General features: G+C 39.0%; 2 protein-coding genes and 1 pseudogene across 2 annotated transcripts; 1 reads left to right on the plus strand and 2 right to left on the minus strand.

The window, feature by feature from the left end:
- LOC145482244 (mitofusin-2-like) lies at positions 1-12,400 on the minus strand. Its single transcript, XM_081460892.1, has 19 exons — positions 12,065-12,400; positions 11,200-11,442; positions 8,847-8,929; positions 8,676-8,714; positions 8,182-8,290; positions 7,821-7,928; positions 7,372-7,479; positions 6,871-6,916; positions 6,563-6,633; positions 6,300-6,421; positions 5,717-5,843; positions 5,154-5,258; positions 4,974-5,076; positions 4,817-4,880; positions 4,404-4,560; positions 3,807-4,019; positions 3,508-3,704; positions 2,652-2,786; positions 1-2,010 (listed from the first exon to the last, which is right to left on the minus strand). Exons 1-19 carry the CDS (start codon positions 12,287-12,289, stop codon positions 1,935-1,937), a joined length of 2,331 nt encoding a protein of 776 aa, XP_081317018.1. The 5' UTR covers positions 12,290-12,400; the 3' UTR covers positions 1-1,934.
- Positions 12,401-12,554: 154 nt separating this feature from the next.
- LOC145482257 (uncharacterized) lies at positions 12,555-14,708 on the minus strand. Its single transcript, XM_081460908.1, has 2 exons — positions 14,520-14,708; positions 12,555-14,305 (listed from the first exon to the last, which is right to left on the minus strand). Exon 2 carries the CDS (start codon positions 14,303-14,305, stop codon positions 13,187-13,189), a length of 1,119 nt encoding a protein of 372 aa, XP_081317034.1. The 5' UTR covers positions 14,520-14,708; the 3' UTR covers positions 12,555-13,186.
- A 3,211-nt stretch (positions 14,709-17,919) lies between these two features.
- Positions 17,920-18,699, plus strand: LOC145482279 (uncharacterized; annotated as a pseudogene).
- The last annotated feature ends 316 nt before the right edge of the window (positions 18,700-19,015 follow it).

Raw genomic sequence — 19,015 nt, forward strand, 5'->3', positions numbered from 1 at the left:
GTAAACAAGCACATTGAGACACTACGTGAAGGAATGCGTTCTTTGAGAGTCGTCGGTTAGTTTTTTTTTATCTTGAAAAATGTCCAAAACATTACCGTAAATCGTGATAGCATTCACCGATGTTGCCAGAATTGGTTATCTTCTATTTGTTCCAAATAATGTGTCCAAATGCTGCGGCAAAATCCGTCTACATAATTTTGTTCTACTTGTAAGGTTCGACAAAAGGAAAACCAACTGGAGAGAAAATGTCAACGCGCCCCGCAAATGCGGAGAGGTTTTGAGAGTATTAGAGAGTTACAAAGACAACTTTGAGATCATCCTATTAGAGAAGGAATATTTAACTTATTTTTAGAAACTTATTTTTTACGAAATATTTTTGGGGGTCAAACGATCGAAGGCAATAAAGGATTATCCAAAGATAAAACCGATTTAAATCACACATCCGAAGAACACAGGATAACTCAAGCCAAATAGGGAAAATGAGTGTCATGTGACGTCTTGTAGTTTATTTGGCGTGACAAGAGATGCAGCCAAGGCCGAGATGTCAAAGAATGTGTTTAAAACCATGCTGTTTTAGGTTGCCTTTAGCTAGTCAGGCTGTTTGGAACATTCCAATTAAAATAAAGTTGGAAATACTCCCGACGTGGTTCACGTTCTCTACCACAAAACGCCTGTTCGAAGCATATCTTTCGCCACCCAACATGATACCCCAATAGCCTGTATACATCCGCCCCCTCCTCAACACAAGCTACACCTCAACAGACAGAATCACCGTTATCACACGCTGCTCATGGTAAAAGCAAGAAACATAATTTGAACATTATTCTTTATTTACGTAAGAGACAAAAGTGCCATTCACAACTCTTTCTACCAAGGGAATATTGTTTACGCACACATTTGGCTGGGTTACAAGATGTATATCGCTGTTGAAAGTAACGCAGCCCCTTCACCAGTAACAACAAACGACTTCGAAGTACGATTAAGACTCTTAATTTTAATCCAAAGTTTTCAACTTCTCAGTGTTAAGTGTCCAAGCTACATTCTTTCCACATTAATTCTGAGAACCATTATAAGGCTCATCTTCGATAGTTTCCTTTATTCTCTTCTCCTGTTTTCTCGGTAATGTACTGAAATAGTAAAACTTTCAATGAGCTTGGAAATGAATATGGTCTATTCCGAGCTTGAATAGCCATAAGACACTCAATTTCCTAGTATACTATCTACACTGTGCAATACATTAGCGAACTTTCCCACACGGATTACAGTAAGTCTTGAAGGCAGAGATATTAAAGTACCCACGGATAATTTTCTTACATAGGTCGTGTCTGGCGGGGAGATCTCACCGAACTTACAGTTGTCAATAAATACCCTTGTCCCCGTAACAACCTTAAATAACTAGTACTTTCAGGTAATTCAAACCTAAATCTCACATACTTCAAAGACGATAAAAACATATTTCAAGTTGCAAACAATAGCTCAAAATAACAAGAATAAAACTTCTCCTTACATTCCTCGATCAGGTATATAGCCTTCGTTTTATTTTTATAATTAGATACATTTTTTTCTCGCAGGGATTTCATTAGGTTGTGGAAATGTCGTTCACCTCGTGGAAATTGCAGTTTGCTAACAGTGGTGTATTTATAGCTCTTTTTGTATTACAAATATGTTATATACAACCCGTCTTTTTGCAGAAGAAACAAAACAACTGAGCCACTTCAACAGAAGTGTTAGCACGACAGCATCATCGTCTTTGTCTACATCCACTCTGCATTATCATCCGTGTAGCTGGCCGCAGCGATTAACATCACTTTAACGGGAATCAAAGATGTCTTGAATTGTCGTTTTGCAAGCCAAACACTTCCCGTTTACCGTTCAGCTGTGTCTAGAAGTCAGAGATGACGAGATGTTGGTGCAGTTTTCACCACAACAGTACTTCACATCTTGCTCTTTTCCAAACCAAACTCCGCCACAAACTGAGTCAACTCGCTTTCAAACCAACTTGCTTTGTTCCTACACAAGGGAGGCATACTAAATTAGACATTCAACTGCTTCAACTTACAAAATCACTCGTTCAAAACTGGATGACTAAGAATTTTGTAGCATGAAGTGACTAGGAGTAATACCACTCAGTCTCACGCTTATGGGATGCTAACAACTGACTACCTCCCCCTCCCATCCCACTCCCCACCCTCCCTCCCACACACACACACAACCGGGTGAAGAGAGAGGCATTGTGAGTTAACGTCTTGCCCAAAATCACAACAGGAGGTCACTAAGTTATCACGTCTTCCACGGATACCCTCTTGTACGGTAAAAGGTAAAGGTAAAGTCTGCATACGAGCCAAGTGGCCCATAAGGCTTGAGCTTGTTCCGCTTTCTGTAGCATGAAGCGACTAGGAGTATTTCTACTCTCCCTGGATGAGATGTTAGTCCGTTGCAGGGTTACCCCAAGCATTAAATTCGCCAGTAACCTTTTGTACACCTGGGTGGAGAGAGGCACTGTGAGAGTAAAGTGTCTTGCCCAAGAACACAACACAATGTCCCGAACCCAGACCGCTCGATCCGGAGTCGAGCGCACTAACCATGAGGCCACCGCGCATGGCTTCCTAACTTAATTATACTTATGATTAAAAGTTAAACCATTGCCTTACCTTAATATTTTGGCATCGTTTTCGATCTTTTCAAGTCTAGTGATTTCTTTGTACAGTTCAATGATATTTTCTTCAAGAGTCTCTTTTGCTCTCTGTACCAGCGACTTAAGCTTCACGAAGGTCGACGTTAATTCTCTGACATTAAATTAACACAATCATCAGTTTGTCATCTACAACAGAAATAACGCTGCATAAACAAGATTAACGAGAGTAACGTTTAGAGATTTCGGCAAACAAACAAGAAATTAACAACACTGGATCAAGGCACATCAAGCGAAACCCACACGGAGGACACGGATTAAAACTAAGCATGTTAAGTAAACAGTGTTTCTACTGAAAAAAGGTTGATCCAAAAGTTTTTGAACATAAGAAAATTCGCGACATTCAACGAATATTTGTCTCCTTGCAAGAGTGATAGAGAAACTACTCAGCAGTAAAGTAAACTTGTTTAAACGTACTACTACATATATCATACCGATACCATTACTCGTAATCGTATGCTAGTTCATAGACAGGTCTGGATAATCCTTATCCAATCTGCGTGCCAACATTTTGCCAAATGGCATGATCATGAATTCAACATTCATAATCTCCTTACAAGTGAAGGACTTGTACGAAACACGTGACATTATAGCCATAAAGGACAGACACCAAAAGAACACGTGACAACCTGAAAGCTCAGCCAACATGTGTGAATAACTCTCGGTCGACAAACAACACTTTTGCTCTGTACTTATGGCACGATCTTTTATGAACCAATCACAAGGCATGGTAAATGAAACCAAAGACGCATTACATTTATTTCAAGAGTCATTTTAACGCTGATTTATAAATGATCTATGTCACTTCAACTCACTGTTGTACTTGTATACTGCAGTTGGCACTTGTAAAGCTGACCACCAACTGAAGCTTTTCAGTGGCATATTCCACAAACTGACGCTTGAAGGTTTTCTCTTTAGCATTGTTGGTCCAGCGCAGTCTCTCGATCACATACACACCACTGTACAGACCGCCACACAGGGCGATAAACTTCCAGCCCACGGTCTTCCAGATCTGTTAACAAAAACCATCCACACATTTTAGACCATGATAAACCTAATTTAATTTTAATTTTAAGTTGGTTCACATATTGAACAAATGCAACTAAACCCTCACCAATCCACCGACTATGACCACCAGTGTACCCGTGCGTGACGTCAGTGAAGCAAGCCCTTGTATGACGGCTAAAGTGACGTCATCACCCTCATAACGTGTCATAACGTCACGTGACGAACTGGTTTGGGTACTCGCCCTGGGCCTTCCCTCTGTAGAATACGATTGAGCATTGTGCTGGGCAGTTGGCACTAGACTCTGGACGTTTCTCTGAATCTGAAAATAATAAGAGCAGCGGCATAAGTATCTACGCTTAAGATTTGGTTCTGATACATGTACCAGAATGAAACTTAAACTTTGTAGTCCTTTATACATTTCTTACGATCGTGTTTAAACAACAGTGTCACAGTACGCGTGACTTTCAGTAAACAACAACAAAACTAAATTTCTGCACTTCACTGGACCTGGAAATACAACAATCCATTTTCTCAACGTAATTTAAAAAGACTTGAAGTGAAGTCAGTTGTCATTAAGGGTACTTTTTTGAGCAATAAGTTATTGAAAAAATGTAATAAATAACAAACCGTTTGCCTAACATCAAATATAACGAAGTACACGTTTTATGACCATTCTGTTTAAATGTGTGTGTTCTAATCTTACATTAGCTCCCAAAGCAATGGCCAGACCAGCATTATGAGGTGCCAAAAACTTCCTTAAAATCGCCTGCCAGCCCAGTGTGAAATGAAACTCTATGTCTTCCTGGAAGTCAGTGCACAAACTTGGGACATCCAATTTGTAGCTTGCTTGGAAATCAAGACTAAAATGAATTAAAAACACAAGAAAATAAGTGGAATGATAATACAATCATGTCAGACAACAGCTATAAATGACCCCTTCCTCTCTATCTCATCTCTCTCTTTTTCCTTTCCTCTCCATATCCTTATCACTCACCCCTCCCTCCCTCTCTCCCTCCCTCCATGCCCTTCTCACCCCCCCTCCCCCCTTTTCTTCCTCCCACCTTAGAATATTTCACACATTACCAAAATGAAAAGTTTACTGTGCATTATACTCACGCTGGGGTTCCTGGTTCAAGTGATATCTCAGGTGATTCTGGTGGGAGAAGACCACGGAGACGATCTGAAATTTGATGTAACTTTACAATTAGAAGGAAAGATCTGACGGTTAGTCACATAATAATACTAGAAACTCAATGATTTGTAAACAACTGACCTGCCATGTCCCTCTGTGCATCACAAATGACTTGAGTTTGAGAATTAGAGCAACGAGCTGTCATATTCCTTCCCAGGCCTCTCTCCAGGTGACTGTAAAGCTCCTGTTAAGCAACAATCATGCATTTAACCCTTACAGATAATAATACAGTGTAGTTGTACCACTCTATGTAGTTGTTACCTTTTTGTATGTTCTAAGGAAACCAGGATGAGGGTGAAAAGGATGATCAAATTCATTCACTAGTAATCCCAATCGACCAATCTCTTCTGTCATGGCTTCAGTTACCTGGAGACAAAAAAACATACTTTATAATTATTATAAATAACATACTATCGACCCAGGGTCCCACAGAAGTTTACAACCAAGTTTGTACTAAAAAAATTGATAAATTTATATCAACATTGTAAATTTAGTCTTCCACGGACAGCCTGCTGAAGGTCACACCCAGCAACAAATGTGGGGTAAATGGCATCTGGGTTCTATCAACATGAAACAATGTCTACAAGAATGCACAAAAATCTAGATGCTATTATTTCTACCTTAAGTTGAACAGAAATGCTGGCCCTAAGAGGAGATGACATGAGGTTCCAGTCATCCTGCCTTGAACTCTCTTGTGAAGTGAAAGTGTTGAATTCTTAGAACTGGTCTGACTGTTCTTTGGATCATTTTTTTCCATCAATTATTGAGTAAGCTCTATAAATAACTGATCTAAAAGTGAAGTGATCTGTTGCAAAATTCTTTACCTGTGCTTCCACTTTAGCTGTAATTTCCTTGATCTGTCTCTTGGAATCATGACTGCAGATCTCCAGTTGTTCCTTCACATACTCCAGTCGGTTTTCCTGTTCTTTCTTAGCCTTCTCCAGTTTTGTTCTGCAAAAGAAGAAAAAAATTCAATAATGATGGTAGCTTGAGAGATGAAATTTCACACCTGACACTGTGGGTAACAAAAAGACTCTCCATACTGACACCTCTCTAATATGGACAGTTTCCCACATGTATGTACCGACAAAATTTTCATACATTTCCTCTAAAAAAACCCTCTATAATACAGACCCTCCCTAAAACGGACAACATACACTACATCTCAGCGCTAGGGAGTCAATCCATACAAATTTAACCTCTTTATTACGAACACTTCAGGGACCAGGTGTCGACAATTTGCGGTATGTACCATTATCATTCAGCGATCAATTTAGATTCAGAAATTCACACGACACTCACTTCTGGGTCTAAACACTCTAAACTGTCAGTGGAGACTTCAAAGTGACGTCATCATAGTTACCTCTCCAAGACGGACACCTCTCTACTACAGACACTCTGACTAACCTTTGCTGAAAGGCACAGCCAACAATCTGCTCCATAAGGACTTTCACCATGTTAGTGATTTTCATCCCACTGACTGCATGAGATTCAAACTTGGTCTGGATGGCTGACTTAGAAATACACTCCTGTGAACATAAACACATTACTTTACAGTTGTACATGCAATAGCAAATATTAACACATTTATCTCTGATCAAATGCTTCAGCCAACAATTTCTTCTTGTGGAAAGATTTAGCGACAAATAAATTGTCCACATCATCTTTACCTCAAATTTACGCTCAAAGTTCTCAAACTCCAACTGACGAGCAGGGAATCCTTCAACATGAATGGCACCACCTACAAATTAAGAACTGCAATGTAAATAATAGTATTTACTTATTTAAGCCTATGTAAAAAAAAAAAAAAAGATATGATAAAAACTAATGCTGTGTTCTTTGTTTCATTGTTTGTTGGTTGGTTTGTTTCTGCTCAGAATAATAAGCTTTTAAACACCGTGGCAACAAATTACTTTGCCTCGAAATTAAACAGTTGGAAGGAAAGGTAAATTGAATAACAAGAAATGAGTTCATATACCTCCTTGAGGCATTCCCTGGTGTTTCTGCATTCTTGTCATTAGAGTCTGGAGAAAAACAAAACAGAAATTAATAATAATGATGATGATGATAATGATAATGATAATGATAATGATAATGATAATAATAATAATAAAATATCCACCATCTTTAATTGACCTCTTCACTTGTATATAACACAAAGATTTGTGGAACCCGTACAGAGTTCATTTCATTCAAGTATGACTCTCATAAGCCATACATGTAGGTGCTGGCATTTTTTAACATAATCTTTAATCAATCTTCCAAACATCTTGCTCCAAGAAACATTCATATCCTTTTAATGGCATGAGTCTCCCCTCTCCCCCTCCACTGATCCTCTAAATAACCCAGTTTAACTCCATTCTTTGGCTTCCTAAATCACAATGCCTCAAAATTTCCAGTGATCTTTCCTGATGTCAGTACAATGTGTGGATAATTGCTGTAAGTTCCACACAACCTACCACACAGTACTGTGACTTACTTCTTTGGCAGACACGAAAAACACTCTGTCCTCGGCTTGAGCTCTGTCCACACACTTAAGCTCATCAGCAAGGAAGCTGATGTTCCTACTCAGGTGCTGATTTTTGACCTGAGTGTAGAGGAAAAAGGGAAACATTCACTGCAGTTCGTGTCATGGTTCAAGGATTGGATTAGCAGTGACTAAAACACCAGTTTCCCCTGACTCCAATGGGTCCCAGGTTAAAACTGGTTTTGTCACAGTAAATGTGTACTATTGAGGCAACCTGAAAAAATGTTGGGAAGTATTCTGTGATACACCTGCACATCATACTTTTGTGGAAACCACAGTTAAACATTGACACTGTAATTCCCATATGTAGACCAAACCTGTTTTAGTGATCAGGGTTTACCAGTTTTGGTGACAAAATCATAACCTTCCACTAGCATCAGTTCTTTTCAGAAATCACTTACTAGCTCCATTGTGTCAGGTTCTGAGGCAGACGCATCCCATCTGTTGTTCAGGATGAAGATGTTTGGTCGTGAAAGACGTTGGTTGACTTTGTGGAAGAAATTCTTCTCCTGTAGGAAAGAAAGAGATGAAGGTCTAAGTGATGCCTAGAGATGAACGCAATATAATTCATTCAGTGAATACAGTATACTTCAATAAATGATCAAGACAACTTTTATTACCATAATTCTAGAATACACCATACAAAACCTCTTTGGAAGTACTCTTACATGTATAGAGCTATAGCCTGGTTAATACTTCATTTCTCACAACTACTGTATGTTATTTACGTACACGTAGTGTAAATAAACACAATTTACATACCGTGACCATGAGTGTAGACTCGGCATTAGCAACCAATACAAACACATCAGCATCTAAGCAATGTTTGTCAATCCACAAATCAAGATCTGGACTGACATCAATACCAGGACTATAATTGTTAATAATAAAAAGAAAATCACACATAAAGTACTGACTTAACATTATTTTTGTTATTTACACCAGGTGGTTAAAGATACAAGTTCATTGTAGCAAAAGTCTGTAAAGCAATGGCATTTCCAGTTGAGATCTACTTGTCCATATGGTAAATTCAAAATTTTAAAACTGATAATAATGATGAAAATTTGACATGTTCCTCTTTTTCATTCTAGGGAATTTAGGCACAGGTTTGTATCACACCCTTTAAGTTACACATATAACTGGTATACATATACTAATGGACTTGTAAATGGTTAGCTCATGTAGCAAATATGGGATCTATGACTTAGACAGTGACAGAACACTGCAATTTTCAGATTAATCTCTTTGCTTCTTACCTGTCAACCAGAACAACATCTTCAGACAGCATTTTGCATCTGAAAAATTGGAAATTATAAAATAATTATACCATTATAATTATTTATATGATAACTGTCTACCTTACTTGACTGTCCATATAGATAGATCAGTAAATAATAATTATTTTTAATTATAACTAACAAACAAACCTTGATTTTGGCCAGAAGACTTGAACAAGACTGCTGTGGTCAAGCTTTTCATCACACAGAGCATGAGCAAGTTGAGATAAAGACTGTTTTGATAACAGAAGCAGGGTTAATACTGAAAATTACATGTTGCTATATTATGATTACTATATTGGCCATTAAAACCTTTAGACAGGTGTACAAAGTTCTCTTTAATTTTGTAAGTTAAGATTTACTGATGCTTAACTTACTCAAAAAGCTACCTTTCATGAACGTAAAAAGAGAGGCTGTGTACACTCCTATGCTGCATTATTTTGTAATTCAATCAAGACGTCTGCATCTTTCATATGGTGATAATGCAGTTGTATATAGTCAGTCACCGATTTAGCCTAGTAGTTATACTCATGTCCCAGTTGCTGACTATTGGCAAATCTACAATCTGATTGTCTACTGCAGAGACAGTTACTATCAATCGACAGAAGGCCCACTGAGAGTGTGCACAGTTTTGCTATTGCATCATAGCAGAGATAAGGATTTTATGTATCAAACAAAACCAGTAGTATTTTCTTCAACTAATCAGTGTTCTACATTTTAAGGTTACTTCCCACCTTCAGAGGCCCAAAAAATCGTTTTTTCTTTTATTTGACAAAATTTAAGTTCGTCATTTTATCTAGTGTTTCCAAAAGAAAAACATTAAAAATCTCAAAAAGCGGCCGAGTTATTTAGAAAAAACGTATTTTCAAATAAAGTTAATAAACCAGGAAGGTGTCACAATCTTGTCAACGGGAGAGAACCCTGGGGAAATTTTCGCGGCAAACGCTCATTGCTCATATTTCATGTCATTTGCATATTTTTATTTGCATCACGCACTTGACAAAAATTCCCACGTGGAAGCTCTTTACGCTAACTCCTATGGAAAAATCAAAAGCAGAAAAAAGGCCTTGGGTAAAGAAAACGAAAAAACCCAGCTCACAGAAGAAAGAAAAGCCTCCATATTATCAAGGAAAGAAAAAAAAAAACCTTGCTGAAAGCGACAAAGGCCCTTGGTTTGGCCAAACACCTTCGACAATCTCAGCGTCTGCTGAAGATCCGGAGCGTTTGAATATCCTTGGAGCAAGTAGCTTAAAAATCAAAGTTAACGTCAGTGCAGGCTGCGAACAAGATTCTTCGTCGGAATCTGGCGGAAGCGATAAAGAAAATGAAACCTACCCAAGGGAACTCATTTCAGCAATAAGGGTATTTCTTAAGCTGTCCGTCGATTCCTTAACGTCTTGTTTTTCAGCGGCACATTTTCCGCCTTTAACCTTTTTAACGCGGGTTTTACCTTTGCCTTTGCCTTTGGCGTCTTTGCCCATTATATTACGTCGCCGTCCTAAATTGAACTCCACTGAGCGAGATAAAAAAAACATGTTGCAATGCGATGCTTTTCCCGGGAAATCTTCATCTATTGTCATAGGCACTAGGAGGTCCTGTTGTTCGATTGGTTTGTGGTTTTATTAGGCGTGATAATCTCCGGGCGTGGCGCGAGTTGTTTACGAACCTTTACAAGCTAAAATCTCGCATTTGATTTTTGGAGGAATACATCCACTTTGAGCGAATTTATAGGGTATGCACATTTGACGGATTTTCTTGAAATTTTGCCAGAACATTCCAGAGATAATGACAAACCAAAGTGTGTCGGGAAATTTTGATATTTAACACATTTTTCCCGTGGCGTCCATTTACGCAACACGTCTCGCATATTTTTAGCTACTCCAACTTTAGAAGTGGATATCTAGACAACCAATCAGAATATCGAAAAAGCCTGACACACTTTCGTTGATTGATGCCTTGTGAATAAGACTGTGCAGCCATTTTGCACGTACTGCGGAATCTGATACCCGATAAATTCAATAGAAGAAGCCTTGGTCGTTTCAGGCCTTACCGCCTCCTGACATTTCCTAAAAGAAAACATTGCTGAAATTGTATTTTTTTCTTAAAGGACATTTATTAAGGTTTCTTATGATATATAGTTTGTTGGGGTTTTATTGAAACTGGTGCGCGTACGATTTTTTTCCCGAAGGGCACCTGCGAAGGTGGGAAGTAACCTTAAGTTTAATAGACTAGGGACTGGATTGTGATAACACTATTACACTGTTTGCATTTGATTTCTATTAACTTTGCTGGGTGAACAAGAGGCTTTGCCACTTGCCAACCACTGTGCCTGTATGTATCAATCTCATTTAGTCTTATTGTAAGTCTGCAGTTGTAAGTAAATTTCAAACACTTGTATACCAAGCCATTTAAATGTCACATGTGCTGATTAACCTATGTCATAGTATACCATGAAGAGTTACATATTAAATATATTATATAGCAAAGTAAAATGAAGCCAAACCTTGACATTCTTTTTCTCATTACTCTCTGGAATTAAAATATAAGGGTCTGGTAAATCAGAGCCATGAACACTCAGAAAACAGTTTGTTGTATGACCAATGCCCATTGGTAAGATCTTGTCTTGTAGCATAGCATTCACTGCAGTACTCTTTCCATTACTTGTACGCCCAAAGAAAGCAACTTTCATCTGGTCTCTTGCTAGCACCTCAGAGATACCTGAAACCTGTGCTAAATAGCCTGAAACCTGTTTATAAGCCAGAGAAAACAGACCGTTTACTCATGACACAAATCAAGTTTTTAATTGCAAAACATTTTTCAAGAATTTATGATCTGTATGTCTTCTAACGTCAAGTTTGTAAAAGGCTCCCTAAATATCTCATAATAAGGTCACTATTGGCTCACAAATCTCACATTATTGTCAACCAGCTCAAAATGGGACTCAACTGGTACCATGTGCCAATCATATTCTAAAAATCAAACTATCCAAAACAGGCCCTCAGATTGTAGGTTTAGGAAAGGAAGTAACGTTAAAAATTTAAACATCCTAACAGCACATTTTAGACACTGAATCTTAATTAACAAGTCTATATTGTACATGATGCACAGATCAGAAAAAGCTCGTGTTCCATTGTTTTTATTCCAATCATAATGAATGTTTCTACAAATTTAAGACACATGGATAATTACTTTGACTGTATAAAAACCACCGATCAGTAATGATACGAAACATAAGGCTAAAGGCAGCAAACTTTAACCAGTACATGTATACACGTAATAAACTTAAGCATAATTAAGCTTACGTACAAGTTACATGTCTTACATAAGCTGACAAGGTTTATAACATGTTTTATGTCAAACACACATACCTCAGTAGAAAACTTTTTGATTTCTTCGTTATTATCATCAGATATTTTGCAATCCGCCAGAAAGTTATTACAGTTCTCAAGATACTTCCCAATGTCACCAAAAGTGGAGTTAATCTTCTGCTTGGCTTTCACAAAATTGTGAAGAGGAGACTCGCCATGAATACCGTTCATTTCGCCGTCTTTTAGCGAATAAGCTCGTTTAAATTGAGACGATGAGTTCCTCATGACAACAAAGAGTAGACTTGATACCCAACTAAGGGACTGATTTGTTGTCGATGGAAGAATAAAAGGTTATTTAGCTATAACTAAACGGATTTTCACAGGACTTCATATCACTTCTCGATATACGCACGTGAATTTTATTAATTAGGCATATTTTTCCACTTGAAACCGCTGTCCAATTAGAAAGGCGCGTGGTTTCGACCGAGAAAAGCCATTAAGCGCGCGCGCAAGACGTGTTACCCCGCGCGCAAACCACAGTTGGTACAACTTCTTACTTCAGTTTTGACTTTTGATCGTATCCATCCCGGGTATCTATAAGCTTTGAAATACAGACCACCATCGAATAGTTTCTTGATGGTAGTCGCGCGTGAATAATTGCACGCGGATAGCACGCGTGGACTAAAACCGCCACCGACTTGACTGGGAGGTGGAAGGTACTGATTACTGGAGAGCAGAGATGCGCAAAAAAGATCCTTTTTGAAGAATAAGCAGCGCTTCTTGTTTAGATCACTGCACCTAACTAACCTCCACTGTGCGCTAATCCATGGACCTTGTTAATTCGCCGGAATGCCTACTCAGTTAAAACAACAAAACCGTTCCTATAACAATAAACTTTAATTACCTTGATAGTAAGTGTATTTATGAAGAAAATATGCTGCAAAAATATAATAATTCTCATTTATCTATTTATTGTCTTTGCCAGCCAAGACAAATTCGTGTCATTCATGAAGTTGCCACAAGACAAATAATCTGTTTATATAATAATTGATTTTTAACTTTGCTATCTTAAAAAGAATAACGAAACTATAGTTTTGTCATACATATGTAAAATATTCAATTTTTTGCTATTAATAGAGAAATTGTGATACCATTTTGAAAGGTCATTCTTGTCGGATTAATTTACAAAGAAAATCTTCTAGCATGAAGTTGATACCGAAATGAGTTTGGTTCGTTTTCATTGTATTTTTCGGTCCGAGTCTCGCTCGTTTCAACACTTAACATTTCGGTGCTTCGAGTAAAACGTTTCGCACCGTGTGATGGAAACTCATATTCTGTAATAAAATGCCCTCGCAATGATGATGAGGGCGAACTACTAGCACTCCTGAATATTTCCTTGTTCATACGCGAAGCCTCTTCGTTTTCTACAACTATGTCAGGTTTTTCCATAATGTTAGACGGTTCTGTTTCATTCAGTTTAACCTTGATATGTTCTTTTTTCTTTAACATTCCCGTTGTATGTATGGCGATATCACTTTCACCGTCCGTTTTAGAGATTTCTGTTGCTTGTTCAGTTCCGCTTTCAGTAATCGGAGAGAGCTGCGAACTTACATCCTGGAGAGTTATTACGGGATTAACTTCGTCTTTTTCGGGCAAAGAATCATATGACATTGTATTGTTCTCGGCATGAAACACTGACTGCCGTTCCATGGCTTGTTTTTCACTGGTTTTCAATGCGATTGGAGGCAAAATCAAAGCACCCGGAGCAGGTCTTTGCCTCTTGATATAAACTACTTCTCTCGGTCGAAGATAGATAGGGTGACCTTTAATCTCCGTCATGAATGCATTCGACGAGGCAGCGTCTGTTACCAGAGTAATCGGTTTAGAAGTGTGCTGTTGAAGACTTGGTAAAGACGGGTTTATTCCCCACCTTAGCGGTCTGTTCACGAGTGGTTTTGATACTCCTAACAGCTGATCTATATACGAGTAACCGACTCCAGTGGCGAGATGTCGCTGTCGCACGGCATCACTGTTTAGCTTGTTGAAGTGCTCTCGAGTTGGAAGACGCTGAGACGGGTCTAAGTCAGTTCGTGAAAGTTTTTCCACTTCAGCGACTCTGTCGTTTATCCTCTGCAACTTTCTCTCATACGTCCTCATTTGAGCGTTTAGGCTTTTCACCTGCAACAGTTTCTCCTTGTTCAATCGGTCGATTTGACTTCGTAGAATCTTCTCACTTCGGAAGTTCATCTTGGCAACGTAATGTTCTTCATTGTGTCGCAACTGTCTTGTTGCCTTGGCCATCTTAAAATTTAAGACTTAATTAGGAAAACACTTAAGGCAGTAAAACTTGTGAGCAAACTAGCTCTGTAAAATACATGTTTATCTAGGACATGACGAAATCTATCTAACAGCCCACAATTCAAGTGGATTCGAAAATTATGCGTGCCTAGAAACTCGAGACAACAAATACTCCGGATACCGATCCCATGAATAAGATTCATTACAGTCCACTTACTTCGTTAACGAGCTCTGACAATTTGTTTAAACAAGCAGGTCTTTGTTTATCGGAAGTGAGGTGTAACTACCCCAAAATAGGTGCAGTCAACAGATGTATTTGCCTGGCGTCGTTGTTCAAGTCTGACGTGTAATTAAGACTTCGATTAGGCTATATTTCCATAAAAATACATCAAAGTTTTGCCGTAGTCCAAACAATGTGGGAAAACAGATTCTGTAACAAAAACAAAATGCTAATGATCATTTGTGATTAAAGCTAAAAAGCCAATATTGGTTCTCAATATTAAAGAGTAGAAGAGTGCCATTTATTTTTATCGTTGTGCGTGACCTGGATCTTTTCCCGGGTCTTTTCCATTTATTATCACTTCAATCCTTGGTTCATTCAATCCTCAGTTCCTCACCGCCAGGGCGCACGCTATCGATCGCCCAATTTCAAAAATAGGTCCGCGCTGCGTACATGCCTGAGCCCAAACTCTCACGTGCCATTCAGGTGAACAAGTCTGGCTATGTGTGAATTCTACAGTTACCCTTTACATTATGACAAATAACTACGCAGTTTACTGTCCTTTACCGTATTGCATAACCTTCTGTCATTTTCTATTGATATGGAGAGATTTATATACGAAATGACTTAAGAAGATCTTGCCAAGCTTGTCTGAAAGAGCACCATGGAATGAATTGGACCAGAGACACCGGAAATAAACCCTCGAATTTATTCTCTTAACATGGGAGAAAATCGTGATCGTCCCCACCATGGACTCTTTTCCTTCAAAATTTTCATTTTCCTGGAGGTGAGGATGGAAATTTTTCTAACAAGTAGAAAGGCCAACGAAAGCGCAAAAGAGTGAGCGAAAAATTTGACGAGATTAATCGCAAAAAATGAAGGAAACCCACTGACACAATGTAACTAGTGGTATCTCGTTCATCATTCCGCACCGGTGTGTGTGTCCAGCAAAAAATAAAATGAACTGGTTCAGTGTGGAGAGAAACTGTTGGTTTTACGTACAGAAAAATATTTTATTGTGATAGATTAACTTTTATCGCTCGAGACGAAAACCAGAAATGGCAAACTGTTATACATAGGGTCAACGGGTGAACTGGGTTTAATCTATATTTTATTCTTTTATTAGGGAGATCATCTCGGTTCCTTCCTCTCTCACGGTTGGAAATACCATGGCCGAGTAAAAATATTTTAGTTCAGCACACAACCACTCAGTATCGGCATTATGATTATTAGCCTAAAACGATCTCAGCTATATATATGGGTTATTGGCCAAGTGTGAGGTCAAGATGGCTGGATATTGGCCTCGTTCTTTTTTGCGTGTTTATGGACCGAGACGGAGTTGGCCAAGCTCTTTTTTGCGTGTTTATGGACCGAGACGGAGTCGAGGTTCATAAACTCGCAAAAAAAGAACGAGGCCAATATCCAGCCATCTTGACCGAATAAGCTTGGTCAATAAAGGATTTATTATATGGCTTTCGGGGAAATTTTTCTTCCGGGACACAGCGAGTAGTCCCGAGCGGGCAAGATAGCTCCAACTTGCCCGCTCGGGTAGCCAATCACAGTGCAGGATTTGAGTCATCTTGCCCGCTCACGGAGCTAGCCATATAATAAATCTATATAAATTGAGCCAAGCTAGCGAACACAACTTTTTTCCGAACTAACATGGACATAAAAAGGAAGGTAAAAATACAATTCAGTACTAAAAACTGCCGAAATCACTGATGTTTGGTCTATGTCCTGACTTGAAAACAAGATAAAACATGCAGTAAAAGCAAATAAATTATTAACAGCCCTTACTGTTTTTCACTTGACTAGATGAAAACAAAAATTACTTTATAGATTGTTGTTCTCTGGTCGACAGTACAAAATAACTGAGAGAGCAAACTACAACAAAGTTTTCTCAGTAAATTACAAAAAAAAAAACCAATAGTTAGAGAGGACGCCACAGCAGCAGTAGTTGGTTTCATGCGGGTCTTCTATCCTGGTCGAATTGGAATTTGGAGAGGTTAGTTTTGTGGAGGAAGGAAAACCGGAGAACGGGGAGAAAAATCCTCGGAGCAAGACAAGAACCAACAACAAACTCAACGTATCTATGGCACCTGGGTCCCGTTTCCCGAAAGCCCCGGAAACCTTCCGGGCCCGCAAAGCAATTTTTAATTAATCTGCATCAAGAAACAGAGAGGTGTATACGCCTAAAACTTCTTGCATGAAGGGAGCCTCTGTTCATATTTAGTACATGTGAACAAAACAGCTCTGTAATCATAAGGTTTGATATTTTGCTACGACTTGTCGGGTGCCAAAACTTTTCGGGACCTTCGAGAAACAGGCCCCAGGCCGGAATCGAACCCAGGCCACATTGGTGGGAGGCGAGCGCTCTCACCACTGCGCCATCCCGGCCCTGCTCCCCCGTGGTACCTTTTCTATATATTCACGTTAGATGTTACAAATACATGCTGTTAAAATCAGTAAAGAACAAGAAGACTACACTGAAGAGATCTCTATATATACAACACTAATAACAATAACCCCGGCAAACTTTTGACCAATAAAATATTTATAATGGACATCTGGGACGACAAAAAGTTTTTCAATCAGCAGCTTTCAGAACACACAGTTGGCTGAAGTACTCCGCAGAGGTTCTAAACACACATGATGGTGTTTTTCAGTCTCATAGTTTTGTTCACTTTTTTTCGCCGGGAACTAGCTGGTAGATCGTGTACAGATCACCACTCAGAACATGGTTTCGCCCTTGTTGATCACGTCTATAACTCATTCAGTACAGATCACCTGTTTGCTTGTTACATCGCTTGTAGCATGCAACCAGCTTGTCAAAGCGTTAATTACAACCTTGCCTACAAAATCTGCCAGTTTAACAACAACACAAAGTATTTTCGTTCCAAGTATTTTGTGAAGAGAGCGAATTCAGTTTATGCTGATAATCCTGACTCGGGTAAGCTGTTCTTTAACTTCTATAGCCTAGCTTCAAGTTAGTTTCCAGATGTTTTAAATTAGAATGCTTTTGGTATATTTTTCAGTTTCCTACTATAAATACCTATTTTCACTACTTTTAACAGTCCGTTTGAAAAAATCGTTTCGGCCTGCAAAATAAAAGCTTGTTTCGGCTATCTGATTTTACTGCAGTGGTCAGTATTATTTTGTTCAGTTTTCGTGACAAACGTACGAAGAGTAAGTTTTCTTATCCTTTAGAAATACATTATTAATAACAGGAAAATTTACTTTTTTTCTGATGACCTTGTTAATATTCAAAGGAGCAAACTAAGACCCCTCATTTTCCGTGTTGCTATATAGTCAGAGAAACAAAGCATCAGTTTAACGTGCGTTTTCCTTCAAAATTTTTAAGATATAATGTAAACAATAATAAGAGTTTTATAATTTTATGAATATTACAGAAACCCCTTGGCAAAAGCTGAACACTGCCCCAGTGTGTTTTGGGGCGAAAGGCGACAACTTTGGCAGCTTTGAGGTTGAAATTGGTGGCTCTGTTAACTCTGTGAAGCTTGTTCACGTAGCGGGTGAAGTCACTTGTATTTGGAGTGACGGTAATAATGCATGGTCTAAGTTTGGTTGCCGTAAATCGCAGGCCGAGCTTCATTTATCACGACCGCAAATGACGACATCCTGCTACCGGAGGGTGAAGGCTTACGGTATACCTTGCCGGGCTATCACCCAGATTCCCCGGAGATTGTCTTCTCGGATATCTCAACTCCGCTTTTTCTATCTTCTGGGCAACAGCTGCGAATCTGGTACGGAGAGGATTTGATAAACGCACACGAGGGAGATAATGGTGGAACCACCTGTGTTGATGTGTATGCTAAATATATATAAATCAATAAGGAGTTACAATGTATAGCACTGTAACCTTAAAGCAGTTAAAAATACGTGTTTTGCTTCTAGTTTATCCTTATTCTCGGGCAGTCTAAGTTTCACCCGCTTTTGTTTCCTGGCAGAGGCTGTGACGGAGCGAGCGACTGGGACGATATCTCAGATTCAGGCTAGCTTAATTAAATTAGGCTTTTCGCATCTGTAGTTTTCGTGGCTTATTTTACATACATTCATAAATGGATACTTTGTTTACATCACAAAATTTTAAAAAACGCAAAGCTAAACACATGACAATGATAACGTAAAAAGAAGTCAAAGGTAGAATAAAATTAAACAGAACAGTCATTAAGATTCTTTCGCCTGAGTAGGCGCTTGAAATCCGTCACGCATGGGCTAAGTTTGAGCGCAGGCCGCAACTCATTCCACAGAGAGGTCGCGCGATATTGAAAAGTCTTTTGGACGCTAGCAGTGCGGAAGAGTGGTATGTTCAAAAGTGGAGAGCTCCTGGTAGTCCTAGTCGAGACGGCGGATCTGCTGACGAGCTTAAATGTAAAAACACAAGTTGGCTTGGAGTGGAAACGTGGAGTGGACTGCGGAAGATATTCATGCGTGCCACAATACAGCTTTGACAAGAGCCTCCAGGCACCCAA

Source organism: Orbicella franksi, chromosome 3 (assembly GCF_964199315.1).
Source record: "Orbicella franksi chromosome 3, jaOrbFran1.1, whole genome shotgun sequence".
NCBI classification, from domain to species: domain Eukaryota; kingdom Metazoa; phylum Cnidaria; class Anthozoa; order Scleractinia; family Merulinidae; genus Orbicella; species Orbicella franksi.